This window comes from Carassius carassius, chromosome 40 (genome assembly GCF_963082965.1).
Source record: "Carassius carassius chromosome 40, fCarCar2.1, whole genome shotgun sequence".
Classification (NCBI taxonomy): domain Eukaryota; kingdom Metazoa; phylum Chordata; class Actinopteri; order Cypriniformes; family Cyprinidae; genus Carassius; species Carassius carassius.
The window spans coordinates 3113380-3132428 of record NC_081794.1 but is presented as its reverse complement, the minus strand read 5'-3'; the positions used below and the strand labels follow the sequence as shown (position 1 = coordinate 3132428).

The 19049-nt window shown below is 36.9% G+C and overlaps 1 protein-coding gene across 7 annotated transcripts in view; it reads left to right on the top strand.

Moving 5' to 3' along the window:
• The first annotated feature begins 454 nt into the window (after positions 1-454).
• The window catches only part of LOC132121951 (protein shisa-6), a 55432-nt gene continuing 36837 nt past the window's right edge, over positions 455-19049 (top strand). For all 7 annotated transcript variants that reach the window (XM_059531716.1, XM_059531717.1, XM_059531713.1 and 4 more), the window contains exons 1-4: positions 455-601; positions 1126-1920; positions 3136-3296; positions 8890-8988. In XM_059531716.1, the coding sequence (XP_059387699.1) occupies positions 1379-1920; positions 3136-3296; positions 8890-8988 (802 nt within the window). In that variant the 5' untranslated portion in view covers positions 455-601; positions 1126-1378. The remainder of the gene's footprint in view (positions 602-1125; positions 1921-3135; positions 3297-8889; positions 8989-19049) is intronic.

Genomic DNA, 19049 nt, shown 5'->3' with positions numbered 1-19049 from the left:
CCAGCTCACAAATGTGTAAAGATCAAATCATCTTTAAAGAACAGAACACAAAGCCTCTTTGTAATACCAAATATCTTGGAAAATGAATCATCCATATGTTTGTAGTAATTAAAATCAATCTTGCTTGCACCATGTTTACAAACAATGCAACTACATTCTATGTACATTCCACTTTTTTCTTTTTACTTACATAATAGCCAGTTTTGCTTGGCCTAAAACAAAATTCAGCAATTGACAAATCTTTTGTCCATTACATACTTAAACCCAAGAAATGAATAGCACCATAGAAAAAGATTCATTACAACTCCTAAAATGCTACCTAAAAACAAAAATAAAGGTACTAATCTAGCACAATTCGCAAATGCATGAAAAATTGTTTCTCTCTCCGTGCAAAAAGGAGAGAGAGAGAGAGAGAGAGAGAGAGAGAGAGAGAGAGAGAGAGAGAGATGCTCATAGACGGACGGTGACGCCAGCATTTGATGCAAGAGCGAAAGACGGTAGGCGGACCGTTCAGATAGGTCTGTTCGGGATAGGATACTAACTGCCACTTCACTTCACCTTGGCAAGAGCCAACACACCCGCCCGAAGCAGTAAAGTCAAGGTAAGTGCTGATCAAGACTGACTGCACTCTTTATATAACCACATAAAAGCGATGGAATTAGCTCATGAATATTATACGTTCTAAGATGCATGAAGAATTCAGTTCTTTATTAAGATTTTTGTAAATTGATATTATATAATTTTCATATAAGCAAAACACAGAAAATGGAAGTCAAACTGTCTTTTAGTGCATTGATATTATTGTTCCGTCCATTAAGGCATCGAATGCACACGCAACTGTATTTCTGGTACGTTTTCAGATCGATATATATTGCAACGTACATGCAGTGTTATTTATTTATTATTATTTTTTTGTAAACCATAAGAAATCATATCATAGATCATAGATAGAAATCATAGATTAAAAAACAACCACGAGTGAATTTTAAATAGTGATAATAATGGTAAACACACACCGTTAGAAAGAAATGTGGCGCTGCTAAATTTGAGTCTGATGCTTTTATCAGAGTCGATGTGCAAACATTTAATTAACTAACAATTAAGTTCGTGTCTACTTCTTCCCAGAGCGAGATGGGAAGCGACACGTAAAGGCTCGTTTGACAAGAGTTCTTTGGAAATCCCAGCAGTGACACCCAGCTGAGTCAAACACAAAACCGCTCTGGGGTAGAATATCTGCTTTAAATGAATGGCGCCTTTCATCAACATCTCCACAAGCGGCTCGTCGTCAGGGATGCGGGACTCGCTAACAGCGGAGGATCAGCGCGCCTGAAGCGGGAATCACAGAGAGCTGTCCAGGGTCCTGAAGACGCGCTGCGCCATGGGTATACGCCACTTTCTGCTACTGCTCATTTATCTGGACCCTCTCAACGTGTTTGGCACACTGACTGCCAAACGAGCCAAACCTCCTCCCAAAAGGAATCAGAAGACGAAGGAACTGAACGGCACCACCGTCGCGCCTTCCGCGTCCACGCAGCGGATCACGCAGGTCCGTCCGGCGGTCACGCACGACACCTGCCTGGGCTACTACGACGTGAGCGGCCAGTTCGACAAGGAGTTCGAGTGCAACAACACCGACCACCGCTACTGCTGCGGCTCGTGTTACTTGCGATTCTGTTGCCAGTTTAAAGGCAACCGGTTGGAGCAGAGAACATGCAAGAACTACCACAAGCCCGACTGGGTGAAAACTGTGCCCCCGTCTCCTGTTCCAACAGGTGACGCTTACGATCCGAGCATGGACCAAACGAACACCGCGGTCTACATCACCTGCGGTGTCATTGCTTTTATTATAGTCCTTGGGGTTTCCACTAAAGTCGCGTATGACAAAGCAACGCAACCACCTCAGGAAATGAACATTCACAGGTGAGCGCCACGCATTCATTCTCCTACAACTCTAGGGCTTCTAAACTCTTCCTAACGAGGTCACATTCTCATTTGCATATTATTAGCGCTTCGGAGTGATTGATAACGTTGCAAGTGGACTGGATAGAAGAGCTCTCACCATCTGCAGTATATGCAGCTCTTTTGTTTCTCCACATAGAAAATCACACATGCTAAAAGGGCTGTGATCAAAATTCCAAGCAGAGTTTTAATATGCGCTGGTAGCGCTATAGAGCCAAGCACACACCCTTCATTTTTGTGTTTGTGTGAGAGGGTTTATGCTTCATTACAGACATTAAATTTCCCCCCTCATTTGGTGGGCACAACAGATTCATCACAGTGTCTGCCTCTCTGGACACAGAACCGCACACCATTCACGCAGGACACAACAATATTTCCTGTTGGTTTTTTAAACTGGATTGGCAGCTCTGAGGTTGAGGGCTTCAGAACATTTTAATTGTGCTGTGAGAAAACACTTCACCCAATCACCAATTTGGGATTTGGTTATGTTATATACAGATGTGCAATCAATTTCCATAGGGAAAAAAAAAACAAAAAAAAAACGAAAAATGTCATAATATAGAATTGCTGCAGTCCTTCTTGCAGCCTATATGAATGTGTCTGAGCTTCACGATCAAATCCACTGGTACAGACTGCAAAATGTCTTACCTTTTCCATTTTACATGAATAGGTGAATGTATAAGATAAAATATAATTTCCTTTAGTCAGACGTCTTGCTCTGGTGGTAGAAATAATGTCTGCTAGGACATTAAACTGGCCTGTATTATATAGTCTACGCACAGATAAATACCAAGAAGCAAACCATCAAACTGAGAATGCATGTAATAGGAAGGAGTGTTGTTGACTCTTCTGTCAGTTCAGCTACTGCAGGGTAACAAATGCAAAACTAATACAGTTTTTCTGGTAAGAGTAAACATTTACAGAGCTAACAGTGGCTTTCATAATGCAGCTCTGAATTCACATCCTCTGGGCTTCCCATATATACCAGGTGCAACTATGATTGAAATGTGGCTCACTGGTGATTAAACACTTATTTATAGATGTTCTTTCTTTATTTCTGTACAAATCCAATGGAATTAGAGTAGAGAGTAGTCGGAGGTGATTTTTCACCCAAACATTGGAAAGGTGTTGTTGTTGTTGACTTCATATCGTATAGTTCCCCATTTTTCTCCACAGAGCCCTAGCAGATATTCTTAGACAACAAGGACCCATTCCTTTATCTCAATACGACTGTGAGAACTTTGCGGCGATGAACAGCTCATCCAAAGATAACACTCCGCAGCGCGCGGGCTCCAAAAACCACTACACCCCAGTCCACAGCTCCAAATCCAATCACGGTAAGTCGCCTGATTATGTTCAAATGTTTGTGGAAACACCAAACTGAATGAGTTACTTTCAAATAATATATGATTGATTTATGTGAGCTCTGTTACAAATTCTGGTCCTTTTAATGCATTTAAACCATCACAGGACCTCATAAGTGACCAATAAGGGAACAATCTTCATAGGCAGAAACTACACATGCCACAACTGATTGGTGTTAACATCTTTCTAAGCTAACAGCGTTACACTCTAAAACTCATAAAAACACATAGCATGAACAAATATTGGATAAAAAAGTTTTCAAATACAGTTTTTAATAGATATTTCTTTGGTTGTTTTTTTTTGGTGTGGTTATTTATTTATTTATTTATTTTATGAAGCATTTGCCTCATCCACCCTCTTTTTTTCCCCTCTAAGTTTGAATGCATGCATACTTGGGTTACTGCCTTAGCATTTTGCCAAAACGAGACATCAGAGTTGGCAGCATAACTAAACCAGCTACCTTTTGGAACAGCATTTGCAGCGACAGCCCTCCTATGATGCCTTAAATGTTGTCATTGTGGGCTGCTCAGTAGGCTTTGGAACAGAGCACTGGACAACCTTCAGTCACAGTTGTGATATTGGCATACAGGAGAATATGTATCGGGGGCTTGTTGTTGGATTGCGTATGTTGCGCTTGAGACCATGTGCTAGATGCCTGTCAGTCAGATGGTTTATATTTCATGATGTTCTCATTGCAACATGTGTTTCAGCCCTGTCACATGTAATCTGCCATGTTAACGCTTGGTAAACGTCTGACTTCTACATGCCATATTTAAATGGAAGTCAACTATAGACAAGCCATAAAGATCCGCCTCCTCTCAGTTGTGTTTGGATTGAAGGCTGTGCTGTATTTCATTATGTTCAAGGTCAGGAGAGACTTCAGAGCATTGTTGGACGTTCTCATGAGTTATGATCGCACAAACGGCAGTTTTGACTTGAGGGAGATAAATGTCAGTCATATGGCAACAACAGCAAACTGAAGGCAGTTTATATTTAAGGCCTATCCCTCTAGAAGATCTACAGCTCTTGAAACCCCTTATAATGCGCTTTAAGCAAGATTTATGCTGCATGTTTTCCATATCCTCATTACAAAGTGACCTTGTAGTGCAGGATGACGTAAATGATGTCACTTGACTCCTGACCTGGGATCAGAGTCGATATGAGGCTGTAAAAATGCACTGCAGCTCATTAGCTTAACATCTTTAGGATTCTTTCTCCATTTGTTTACTTTATAGAAATATTCCTGGTTCGATATAAGTTTAACAGCATTTGTGGCATGATGATGATTACCTCAAAACAAAATTGATTTCGACTGTCAACAAACAGATTTCACTGAAGAAATCTGGGCTGCAGTGAGGCCAATTTTGGAGGATTTAAAAGCAAAACTGTGAATCTTATAATTATATAAAAGCACTTGCATCATTCTTCTGTTAAATTATCTGTATTATTTGCACTGTAATGTGGTTTAAACTCATGTTTAGGTTTAAACATTATGTTTTCAAGCAAGTGAAGTTGTATTTGCATTTGACTTTAGACAGGAAAGGTAGGTAATTTAATTTTATTTTTTTTTATCACACAAAATCAGGGTAACAGGTATATTGTGGTAATACCTGTTTACCTATAAGTATACCTATATCTGTTTATGTGTTATGTGGCTATACTATTTAAACTATTAAAAACTATTTAAACTATTAAACTCAATAAATAAACAATTTAAACTATCTAAACTAATTTTTTTTTTTAATAATTTAAATCATTTTTTAAATATATTTTATATTGCAATAATCAATCAATCTTCAAATGAATGTAGAAACAACATATAGACAATATATTTTTAATATTTGTTTAGTGGCATCTTTTTTATAACTGAAGGTAAGTATCAATATTACTGATGTCTCTAGCAAATAGTTCTTTTTCTCCTAATATTTAATTATTGAATATAGTATGTAATGTTGACTATACTGACATTTTAGTAAAATTAAGAGCTATCGATTTGAACATTTATTGGACTAATTTAAGTGAATTTGATAAAATTTTCATATAAACCCATTTTAATCATATTTCTATCATATTTACCTGTGCCCTTCAGCAAGTAGGAAATATACAGAAATTGAAGTCATCAATCACTAGTAAATTCTAAATTAGATCAATCTTTAAAGCTACAAAAGTTATTGAATTTTCCTCTTTTTTATTTTCTTCTTTGATTAACAGACATCTCATGCAGCTGGGTTATTAGGTTATTTGGCTGCTATTACTTTAAGAGCTGCCACTGTTGAACGTGACATGGATGACATGCTTGCTTGTAGATTCATTTGCGCTTTAATATGAATGATACAGGCTACAGTACAGTGTGCGTATTTGTGCATGCCACGTTTTTGCACGCACCGTTTGTGCATGCAATTGAAGATGGCATCTGTACTGTTTTCCGCACTCGTTTGACTAGTGCCTAGCGCTGAGGCGAAGTGGAGTGCACGTCTGAATAGTCTTCTGTTTGATGTGGTCTTAAACACGTTCTGCCTCTAAACGCAATTCTTTTCAAAAAAAGAGAGAGAGACAAAAGCAGAAGTTGTGAGTGGGGAGGCCAACCCTATAGCTCTGCCCCTGCCTTAAAGATTTGTAATGATGTTAAACTGGATATATATAATTTAACAAACATATGCATTTATTTAACAAACTGACCCATTCCCTTCTATTTTAAGTGCATCAGTGTAACCTAAAGCTTTGCATTTTCTGATTTTTAGTATTTTTATAAAAAAATATTATTATTATAATTCTTGTATTATATATATATATATATATATATATATATATATATATATATATTTTTTTTTTTGGTAATCAATGTTATGTCACGAGTGCTGATGGTATTTGTATTTGTTGATGTATTTCTGCACACACTGATGCAGCTGTGTGTTCATGTAGGACGCTGTGAGCTGGAGCTATGCTGGGTGACTTTGTGCTGTCAGCCATGTCACAGCCTAACAACATCTCGTTCCAAGGGAGTGGAGCCAGTATTTTCACTAAAGACCCTCAGTCCTGTCGATGTTAAGGGACAGCGACGGCCTCTACAGAAGCGTGTGTAATTGGCATACAAATTGGAGTGCAATGTACTGATAGCATCTACTGAATCAACTCAAAGAGAAAATGCATATTCACATGCCCTGATGCACAAGAGCGTTTTCTGGAGGGAAAGTTAAAATTATTGTTATAACATGATCTGAGGGAATAATCCGGGATTCGACTGTGAATAATTATTGTTTGCATCTCTCTTCATCGAATCATGCAGGATATTATAAAATGGCAGCTGTGGGAAAGTGTAAAAATGCTTGGCATGGAGCAGGATGCACTGAATGTTTGCAGTCAGGTGATTAAAGAACGATTTGACATTGAGAAACATGCATGCATAAAATATTTGATTAGAAGGATACCCGATGAACACCTAATAACCGAGCCTCATTTTTTTCCTGAGTTGCCGAAGGAAAGTAGCGCTGCGGCAGCTCAGTGAATGTGCTTCTGTGTGTGTTTGCTCAAATATTTCTTTAAGAGAACAGCATTGCATGTATAAAATGTGTCTAGCTTATTAAACTCTGATGTAATTAGTTGAATTAAGATGTGGAGCGCCATTGGGCAATTTCATAATGATGCGGCTCTACACAGTTTTGAACTTATTGCCTCCTCATCTCTACACTTAGCAATTAATATCAAAGTTGGACGGGCCATAAAAACTTAGTGGAGTAGCATCTGTGATTTCTCCCTGTGGTTTGCGAAGCCTTACCTGCTTCCCACGTGAGCGCATGAAAGCTGGAGGCTCTGACGTGTTTTTCCTCTGGCACATGTGCGTCAAGGACTCTCGCTAATGGTTTCCGGCTCTGAAGTCGTTATCATTTAGACGGCGTCTGATTCTTGCCCCTGTGGCAAGGTTGAGCACACTTTTAGGAATTTCCTTAGGGGGGCAATATAACAGCCTGTTAAATTCAGCTACATAGTCATGTAACGGCACAGCGTAATGAATTCTCTGCAAGACAGCTCACCTGTGCATGGGATGCTTTGGGCTTCTCGGGGTTTAGTGTGAAAGAAGTTTATTGTGGCTTTATTGCATTCTCTACCCCCTGCCTCATGTTCATTTATTTGATTCAGAGGACTGTGTCAGATCTTTCCCTTACCTGAGTGCTATGTTGTTGTTTTTTCTGTTTGTCCAACTGTTTCTAGTGATCCAAAGCAAAAGGCTGAACATGCAGGCTCTCAGTATGAGAACCTGTCCGTCTCTGAAGCCTCTGTAAACAACATTTTATCATAACGTTTCCTGCTGCTCAACCTTTTGATTCTTCGGCCTTGCACATCCTGTTGTGCTTGTTATTTAGCTATTAAAAGCACACGTTCTTGATGGATTCATTAACTATTAACCATAAAACACATATTTATTAAATTTCTAAGGCTTCTAAATGATCAACAGGATCTAAACATTGTTAATCTTGTCATACACAAACTACTACATGATTTCTGTCAACTGATTGATAGTTTGACTTCTTTTAATCAAGTCAAATGTATTAGGTTTCAGTTGGACAAATGTCCACCTTCAGCTTGGACTTAACTTGTCTTTTTGCTGTCAAATGTAGTTAACATAAGAATAACTTTGATATTGTTAATAATATTTCCAGATGAACAATCTAGATTGGAAATTATTTATTAGAATTATTTAGAAAAATAGAATCGAAAATCGAGTCTTTAATATGATTATCAGGATTTTGAGGAACACTTGTTTCCTGAAGCTTCACTTTCTTTGTTCACATTCCACACAGTCTCCAAAACCTCTTTTGAGGAATGTTTATTTGTTCATCCCTCAATCATCATTGGATTGCATTGCATTTAATGTTTTCATCATTTAAATATTATCTAACTGAGACATATTATTGGAAATATGATGAGTGGTGAGTATCTGCTCTACTGTTATAAAGATCCCATTGATTTATATTACAGCCATAAGAATTTCATTTTATGAATGCACCGAATGGCATATTGTTGCTCGGTTTGAGTCTCACAATACAATTGAGCTGTTTTTTCTATCTTATACCTACTCTATCAGAGCCATAAAAGCCTGATGGAGCAAATATGATACAAAAACACAGAGGATATGCAAACCTTTTTTAAGATTTGTTTTTCGATTTTGTCTAATGGTTCAATAATGTTCCATTTATTAAAAAAAATTCTTAGAAACACTTAGATATGATGCCTAGATTTGAGTGACCGCGACTGCACGGAACTCCCAGGTGGTGCTCAAGGTTATTGTCCGACTTTTCTGACTCCTCCATGTACATGCTGGTATTTCATTGATAATTAGAACGTCAAGAACAAATATAACACCTCAGACGGAGCCAGCATCTAATATTCTCATGACAGAGCAGTGTGTTGTTGGGTGGACAAGGTGACTTTACCTATGAATTATGGAAAGTCATAAGTCTTGAAATGCACTGGGAATTTTGCTTGTTATGCTGTTGACGGCTGTTTACCTTGGAAGCAAAGTGTGAGAGTGATCTTCTATTAATGTTCTGTTGCTCCCATTCACAGGAGCACATTACTCGAAGGAAAGCACTCGAGGTGGCGGCCATGACCTTCACAACTTCATATCGTCAGGCTTTGTGACGCTTGGCCGGAGCCACGTAAAAGGTAACAGGATTCTATATCGCCTCTTAATGACACCGAAATCATTCATCCATAACAAAGGTGTAAAAAAATTACAATTGAACGTTTATTTCTCAAGATGTAGATTTTTCAGTTCATGACTCCTTTAATGTTGAGTAATTAGTTGTATGAGCTTTGCATGTTGCCAAGAAACAAACTGACTGGATCACAGTAAGTGAGTGAAGCTACAGAGATTTCCTCTTCTTGCTCAAAGCTTTTTGTAATCAGTTTACTCCACTCCGCGTTTTCCATTTTCCACTCCGCGCTTGCTCTACAGACACTGGTGAGAGAAACCTGCTCCATCCAGCTCTTCACTGCAGCCAAACGTTGCTTCCACTCTCTACATATTAGAGCTGTTTTATTTTCTGTTCGTTTTATGGGATCTGCAAGTTTTGAAACACTGTTATCAAAGTGTAGATGTATAAATACACTTTAATCCCTTGTGTGTTGTGATTTTTTTTCTAGCAATAATCTTTGGCAACACTTTAGTATAGGGACCAATTCTTACTAGTTGCTTGTTGGCTAATATTAACATATTGGCTGTTAATTAGTGATTATAAAGCACATATGCTGCATGACCATATTCTACATCCCAAATCCTTCCCAATACCTACATTTAACAATAGTTTATTAGTTTATTTATTATTAATAGTTAGTAAGGTACAGGTAGTACCTTACTAACTATTAATAAGCAGCAAATTGGGAGTTTATTGAGGCAAAAGTCATAGCTAATGATTTGTTAATGGTGAGAATTCGACCTTAAAAAAAGTGTGACTAGAGATATTTTAAATAAAATATTTGATTATCAATCGATTATAAACAAAGACAGGTGGATTGACACAAACTATAAAAAGTATCATGTTAGCTCTCTATGTAGGAATTTACTACGATCCTACAAATGACATATTCTCCAAAAATACTTTAAACTTAAACAGGTTTTTATTTTGTTTTAAAGATTTTTACACTAAACCCTTCAGTATTTGACGTACCTCTGTTAAAAAGTGTTTTTCTTTTTTCTTTTTTTATGTCTGTTGTCATCTCCACATCTTTTGTGTAACATTAGTAATCTGCGTCAGAATGTTCTATAAGCAGAACATGGAGTGTTTGCACCAGCTGCGTGATTTTTAACACGTACATAAAACATTAAGCTTCATCTAATAGCCAGCGGTAAGTTGACTGACGTGGCAGAGCTTCTTCATCCCACATGCAGGGTCGCTCATTTGCAAATCTTCCACATGTGTCAATTCTCACTTGTGATGCAGCAATTAATATTCATGTGCTCTCTGCTGACTCAGACTGCTAACAATGAATCTACTCATAGAAAATAGCATTTCTGTAACTCCTTTAAAGGACAAAGGAAAAGAGGTAAGAAATAAGAAATAAGAGGTAATGGCGTCTTTTGGTGTACGTGATGCGTGAAACTCTCATGTTATCACCATTGAAATGTTGAGTTTACATGTAAAATGTGTCATCGATTAGTATCTGACCAATAAAATAAACACCATAGTATTCCACGGCCCAGGCCAAAATAACTATGAGAGGACTAGACAATCTCCATTAAGCCTGCATTTTTTTTCTCTCCAAATTTCATTTCCTCCGGTACAATGCATTGACCTAAAATTCATTTATTTTTCCGTGTCTGTCTGCCTCCACCCTTCTCAAGACATTTGTTTTTTTTTGGGGTTATGTGTCTTTAGTGCCCTTTTCACAATGGCCTATTCAGCCATCTAGTCGTGGTGGAAGGAATGGCTATTTTTGTTAGTCATGAAATATGAGCAGAAAGGATATGGACGCTGCTGCGGGGTGAATGCTTTCCAGACTGCTGCGTTTGAACATGACAAAAACACCTTTCATTTCTTAGACGGGTGCTGCAATATGAACCGCCATGATTGCAATAGTTTGTTATTGGTTTTACTTATTTAAAGGGACCTTATTTACATGAATCTTTGATCTTTTCTTGGGTAGCTAGAATGGGTAGTCCACCCAAAAATATGAAAATTCTGTCATTAAATACCCTCATGTCGTTCCAAAACTGTAAGATCTTCATTAATCTTTAGAACACAAATATTATGTAATGTTGAAATATATAAATGAACATTACATAACTAGCATTTCCAATGTGTACATTGTTTATGTGCTCTCCAATAAACTAAATGATAAACTACATTATTAACATTATTTTAATGGTCACTGATACTAGTAGTACAGTAGAACATTTAGATTATGTGAATGAAACTTCATAATGTTTCCCTTGATTATACATTTAGTCAGGATTTATAGTTTGGAAAAAGTCTAACTAGTAAAATGTTTACACGTTATATGAAAACTAGTACAAATATATAAATAAATAGAAAGAGACTTACTCATGTTTATGATCTCTGCTGGATAAAGCGCTTCTTCTTTTCTGAGGAAATCTAAAACTCAAATCCTGAGGTAATCCTCATCACATCCTCTTGGGGTGAATTGTGTCTTATTTCTCTCAGCGCGACGTGAACAGTAAAATAAAATAAAAACTTGATGAACAGTCTCGCTGCTTTGTTTTCTGTTGTATGGGCATTTACACACAGCGAGCTTCACTTGTAACATTATAATCTGAATAGGGCGTTCAGCGCTGGGGCGTGGTCGCATTAGAGATAATGAAGGGAGACGTGGAAAACTGACATTGCATTGTTTTCGTATATGAATTACTTTATCATAGAATATCTGTTTTTGGCAGCACTTGTTTAGTTTAAAAGTAGACATGTCATGTTTTCTATAGATATCTCTCTCATGTCTCTTCATTGAGTATTTACGGAGTTACAGTTCATTTTAATGACGCGTTTCTAAATGAAGATCACCGCAGACCAAGGCAGCAGACAGCACACCTTGTTTGTTTTCTTTATTTTGTAAATGTACAAAGTTTTGTTGTTATTATGCATGTATAAAAATAAAAGTAGACCCTTTACAGATTCGATTGATGTATTGCTCTGGTCTGTACGGTTAAAACTGAAAGTGTAACTTAAGTTATTTTCGGTGCTATCAGGAGAAAATGCCACAAAACATTTTATGAAATCTGAGAGCTTTCGGACCCTGCATAGACAGCAATGTAACTACCAAGTTCAAGAAAGCTAGTAAGGACATTGTTTAAATAATCCATGTGACATCAGTGGTTCAACCATAATGTTATGTAGCCTACTTTTTGTGCGCAATAAAAACTAAATAATAATTTTATTCAACAGTTTCTTATCTCTCCTGTCAGTCTTTGATGCATTTTCCCAAAAGTACCATGAGGCATGCCACTGATGTCACATTGACTGTTTTATTGATGTATTTATAGCTTTCTGGGCCTTGAATGTGGCAGTTGCACTGTGGTCTGTGCAGGTTCAGAAAGCTCTCGGATTTCATCAAAAATATCTTAATTTGTGTTCTGAAATTGAATGAAGGACTTGCAAGTTTGGAATGACATGAGGGTGAGTAATTAATGACATAATTTTTATTTTGGGTGAACTTTCCCTTTCAGACTTATTTGGCAAGACATATTTTCAATGTTCATTGAATTAACAATCAATACAGGTTGTGCACAGCAGTATAACTCGTTGAGCAGACTGTACACCATTTTCTGTGTGTTAAATTTTACATTTCTAGCCAGAAGTCCATTGATAACAGTGATCACGTTTGATTCATTCCAGCCAGACCATTGCCTCATCAGAGCGAGGCCGAGAGCAGTGAACAAGTCTCTCCTCTTGATAATGATGCACTAAGATCAATGGTTTTCTTTGATTCTCCCGCTGTCACGATCAGACCGAGACCAGTGGTGCTTATTGGATGGGCTCACGGCCCTCTCGATAACATAAGCGGACTTGTCATGGAATGTTATCCTCCTTGATAAATTGCTCTATTTTTGCTCCGGGCTTTCTCTCTCAGTCTTTTCCTCTGATTGTTGCCATGCTACCAATTCTCATCCTGTGTATCGTCCTCACCGCTTTTGCCTCATGTTCCAAAATAGTCCAGGTTTTGAGATTCACCATGGTGATTAAAAGGGTCACTGCAGAGGAAAACTCTCTAACTGTGATAAAACCTGTGTGCGGGCAAACGTTGAGTGATCGTCCACCCAGGTACATAATTATGAAGAGATTGTTCAAATAGCATGTTGGTCGCTGTAGGGTTACAGAGGTCACAACAAACATAAGTTCGCTGCATGCTTCACATACAGCTGATCAAGAAAATAACCTCTTGTTAAAAGTTCAGTCATGCTTGTGTGTCATCATATCATGTATCTTAACCCAGCTCTTAAAGTCTCTAAGCTCTACTGTCTGAGTCAGTCAAATAATGTGAACTTGAGTTATGGAATGAGATTTTTCAGTGTACTCATGTTCCAGTTGTGTAGGCTGTTTGGTTATTTCGTGGAACACAAAAGGAGAAATGACTTTTTAAGATCTGTTAAAAAAACAGCCACTTGTGCTCTATACTCCGAAACCGAATTCCGATTTTTTTTTCCTAAGGAAAAATATACTAAAATGTTTTGAAAAAATGTTTTGAATATATATATATATATATATAATACAAAAATACCCTGCAATTGTACTTTTAGTAACTTAAACTGGTTTACTTAAATTCTGCTAAATTGGAGCAACTAATTTTGTACTTAATGGACTTTATTTGTGCTGAAGTAGTGCTGAAGTCCAACTAAAGATGTACTGAAGTATATTTAATTGTGCTATTTCAGTTACACTTCAGTAGTACTCCAAATAAAGTTTAATTCTATTTTTTAAATCAGTAAGTCTCGAGCGATATGTCAGTAAACATGGTAATAGATTTTAACTATGCTAAATGTATTTTAAATATGTTCTTTTTTATTTTATTTTTTATTTTTTATTAGGGATGATGCTGTAGCTGTGTTTTATAAACAGACCAAACTGTATGCCATTATTCACTGATAATCTTTCTCTTCAGTGACCTGCTAATGCAACCAGAGTCAGTGAGTTACACTAGAGGATCAAATCAGTGATTAAATCTGATTGAATCAATTGATTTATTTCACAAATTGTTTTTTTTTCCCCACAAATCAGAGACTCCAAGATTTATTTGCAGTGTTTCTTGTGTTCACTTATATTTCTATTGGTGTTATGGACCACATGCATGTTTTTGGTTGTTTTGTTCCACATAACCTGTCATAAATGATCACAGTAAACAATGGCTGAATTTACAGAATTTGTTGTCATTCTACAGTCAAAAAGTTTCACATAATTTGCTAAACAAACTGTGCAGTGCTAATAATTATTAAAATATGTATGTAACGAAGTAATATCCTGAGTGACCCAAAGTGGCTGTTCATTCACACATCTCATTCCTGGACAGGTTTGCACAAACTGCTCTAAGAGGGAGGAAAGACAGCTGTATATGATTGGTTTTCAAGGCTCTGACCTTTGGTTTGGCTCGGCTTGAATATAGAGCAGTTTCCCCAAGAGATCCAGACAGTCCTTTCACATAAACTTGTTAATATGCTAGTCCTCATGTAAAATTTTCAATAGAGCCTCTGTGAGTTGGGGAAAAAGTAGTTGCACACCGACCCAATAGCATTGGGAATTCAGCAATTTGCAATTGTACTGTAGGTTTGACATCTATCCAGTTTGTTTGGCAAAAAATATATAGGTACGGAAGCCTGTTTCCAACCAGTAAAATATTTATTTTGCCTTAATTTCATGTGGAGTAATAGTGTAACGTGGAGCCGGAGACGTTCGGATCCATATGCAGAACTTTTATTATAAGAATGGTCAGACAGGCAGTAATCCAGAACAGAACAGACAGGCAGTAATCCAGAACAGTGTCAGGTATGTCAGAGATATCCAGAATCGGTAACAATAAAAAGCAGAGGTCGGGGCAGGCAGCAGAGAATCACAGTCAGTATAAAAATCCAAAGGTCAGATACAGAAGGAACAAACACAGGGAAAACGCTCGGAAATGTAAGACAGGCTAAACAAGACGTTGCCATGATTGAGAGTCCAAACACAGTTTATATAGTGGAGTGGTAATGGGGAACACCTGGTTGTGATTAGCCCTAAGAATGGGATTATGGGAAATGGAGTTGGGAATGGAAATAGAAGATGGCAGAATCCAGAGTGGAGTGCCCTCTATAGGAGTTCATGGGCACTCCAGCTGATGATCCTGACAAATAGCAACATTGTTTCTGATAACTGTAATTGTGTAACTCACAATGTGTTTCCAGACTTTATTTCTTATTTTAAACTTTCTCTCACAGTATATATATATATATATATATTTTTTTTTTTTATAATGTCCCTCTCTGAGTAAGATGGCATCACATTTTAACCATTCATAAATGTTTAAGCAATCTTCAATCTCAGTCCCTTCTCTCTCTGTTTTTAAAAACAATCTCTTGAAATTTCCATTCCAATAATAAAAGTCAGTTGGACTGATATTAAAATGCTTAGAAATTCTCTTATTATTCTTGAGCTGAGAACTCATTGGCATTTCTCCCCTGATATGTTAAATATGGATGATTTGCATATCAGTTTTGAAATATATTTGTTTAGAAGAACAATCAGTCCGAACGCTTTGATTGACGCATTCAAGTGAGATGGAAATTTTAAACAGGCCATTTTATTACAATTTGAGCTCAGTCCAAAGACAGTGACTGGTTTAGTCTCATCTAACTCCACCAGGATTGATCATTTCCTACTATCCTTGATTATTTGAATACACACTTCGGTTTGATTGACATGACGGCATAACAACCGGTGGGTGGAAGGATTGGAGTTTAAGTGATTTATCTGTGGCTGAAAAGTTATTAACACGCACCTCCGTGCTCATATAAGCTACATCAAATCAACTTGACGGGTGCCTGATTGCAGTTTATTATGTTATGGAAACTCAAACCTAGGCTGCGTATGACTCAGCACCACCCTAGTGGGTTTTATAGCCTCTGGACGTAAATGTTTCCCCCCCAAATGGAGTAGATTTGTAATGCATTTTCATTGTGTTTGGAAACTGATTGAGACTGTGCAAACACCACTGCAAACCTGAATGCAGATTGTTTTTTAACAGCGATGAGGAATGTGCAATTATGCAAACAGAAGTAAACATGTTAACTGGGGAAATAAAAAGAAAAAAAACAAGATCATGCTGATTGCTTAGATTCTATTTCTGAAGCTTTATGCTTGAAGGCACCACATGAAAGCTGATTGGTCCATTTCCTCGAAACAAACTTCTGATTGGCTGTGATCAAGTCACAGGAGTTTCACCTTCAGCGTGGACAGACATGTGATTTGTCGTATGGTGACTGGTTAGGGCACATTGTCAGCTTCTAACATACAAGTCTGAAAGCAATGATTAAAATCTGTGTCCAGGTGACCTGTCTGCGCTGTCAGAATCCTAAGCAGTGAATTCATTAGTGTGACAACAAACAGGAAGAGCCTCCCACTGTGTCCATAAACAGCAAAGTCTCTGAATGTCAACGCAGTCGTCTTCTGCTCTGCTGGTCCAGCTGTCTCACAGCATATTCCCTGAGTGAAGCAAAATGTCCATAGAAAGTCAGTTTTAATATTCTTCCAGCTCGGTTTTGTTCCTCATAGTGTTTTTTCACAGAGAAGAGATTCCACAAACTGAGAGGTAAAAAAAAATGTTTATAGAAATTAACAAGCATATAAATAAGAGATTATGAATGGAGAGTTTTCATTATGTGCGCTTCGGTCTCTAGAAACTGAAATAGTGTAATTTGACAGGGCAAACATGATTTAAATACTTCAATATCCTATATATTTGATCCATTTCTCTTTATTTTGAGATGTTTATGTTTTTGCAGCTTTTATCTTGATTTGTATTTGCTGATTTGCTGCCGAAGCTGGCATTGAAAGCTGAGCCTCGTGTCTCACAAGGGGAAAAAGATAAGTTTCCAATAAAAATCAAGGTTTCTACATTGTGTGTCATGGGACAGTGTGAGGATGGCTAGACTTTATTTGAAAAAAAAAAACAGTAGTATAGGAGAATGGGGACATTCGTTCAAATGCTAAAGGACATTTATACTAATTGACAGGTCTTTCAAGAGAGTTGAAGTGTCTTGAAAGGTTCATTTATTATGCAAGAGAACATCTGATCATGCACTTTTACACAAAGTTTGAGGTTAAAGTGCATAAGAGATGATGTTTCTTTAAATATTTTTGTGTGGTTATGTTTTTGTTCTTTTCCATCTTCTCTTGTTACATGAATGCTTTTTTTCATATAGATGTGAAATACTCATAACCAGATATGTAAGAGAAACCAAAAAAATAAAAATAAAAAATAAATCCTACTAGACCCATATGAAATTTCAAGCATATTTCAGCTGTTAAAAAGAACAAAAACTCTTCCCTTTCCAAATAATTTAAGCTTTAAAATTATATTTTTTCACCAGTGTATTCCCCCACCTTAAACTAATAGGTTTTGTTCAGACTAGTGTTGCTTTCGTCAATGAAAATTATGACTAAATATCATCGTCAATTAACCTTTATCAAGTGATGAAAACGAGATGCAATGTAAATGCAGGTCATGTGACGATGACTATAATTAAATGTATAATGCAATATTGTTGACAAATAAAAATGAGACTAAATGTGGTTTACAAAATAAAAACTATGCTAAAATGTCTCTTCATTTTTCGTTGACCAAAATGATATGAAACAAAATGTTATAACGTTATTCCGTTTTGTTTAGTCGTGTTATTATTATTTTGCAGTATTTCTGTTTCCTGTGTCTCACTTCAAGGGCTGCATCAGGTCGCACTGCGCAGACGCAAGCAACGTCACTTCCTCAAGCCCTCGCGGCATTATTAAGAAGATGACAACAAACAAAGCCTGGCTCCGCTGATGCGAGCACACCTTCCAAAAATAACATAAAATAAAAATTGTTTTCCGTCAAAAAACACGACGGAGTTTGAACTTAACATTAAACTGCTTCTGTTTCACACAAATGCCGGCACAGACTTGTATGTTTGGCTAGAATCGCCCTGAACGGAATGTTACAAAAAATGCCTGCACTCCGCCACGCAAAATGAGTTTGTGCGCACTCAAAGTGAACTTCCGCCAACACCACGATGACGTCATATTTTCTGCGCTTACCCAAGCGAACTTGCAGATGCGTCATGTATAAATCAGCCTTGACACAGAGAAAGGGACTGATGGCTGGCCAGCCGGGGTTCGACTTTAAGAGAAAAATTGCAGATTTGCAGATTTTTTTTTTTTTTGCAGATTTTTTTTATTTTTTTATTTTTTTATTTATTGTTTTTATTTACATTTATGTGTGTGTACTTCCAGTGTTGGGGGTAACGAGTTACAAAGTAACGGATTACAGTAACTATATTAATTAGTAACGAAGTAAAGTAACTCATTACACTAATAATATTGGTAACTACACTACTTTACTAGACTATAGGAACGCGCTTTCTTGCATACATTTCATACATTTATTTATTTTTGGAGACTCGCCACGATTTTAAAACTAAACGATTTCCCAAAATGCTTTGTTGAATAAACATGAGCACGCACTGCACGTTTAATAATAATAATAATTCCTTATATTTATATATTTAAATATCAAAATGAGACACAGGTGTTTTTATATCACTGTATTTCTGAAGGAAGACTTGCATGTTATATGCCTGATAAAACAGCGTTTGTGAGCTCAGCGCTGCTTTGTTTCCAGCTGTTATTGGGGAAACCTCTATTTCTCGCGCATTAAAGCATCTCTGGCTTAACATTTCTTCCAAGTTTTATTTTTAATAGTAAATCCCATTTGTTTACCAAAAGATGAAGTTTGCTTAATTTTCAATATTTAAAAGAAAATCTAAATGAATGTTTTATGCCTTCATTTGATAACCAGAAAAATGTAAATGCACAACAGAATTTCTGAGGGAAAAAAAAAACATTTCATAAGGCTATTTTAAGAAAAATTGAATAAATGAAGTTGTTTTTATGCATTTAAATAATTACACATGCTAAAAAAAAATCTAACATATGGTGAAGAAAAAATAAAACATGTCATAGGGCCCTAAACATGTAATTTTTAAAAAACTT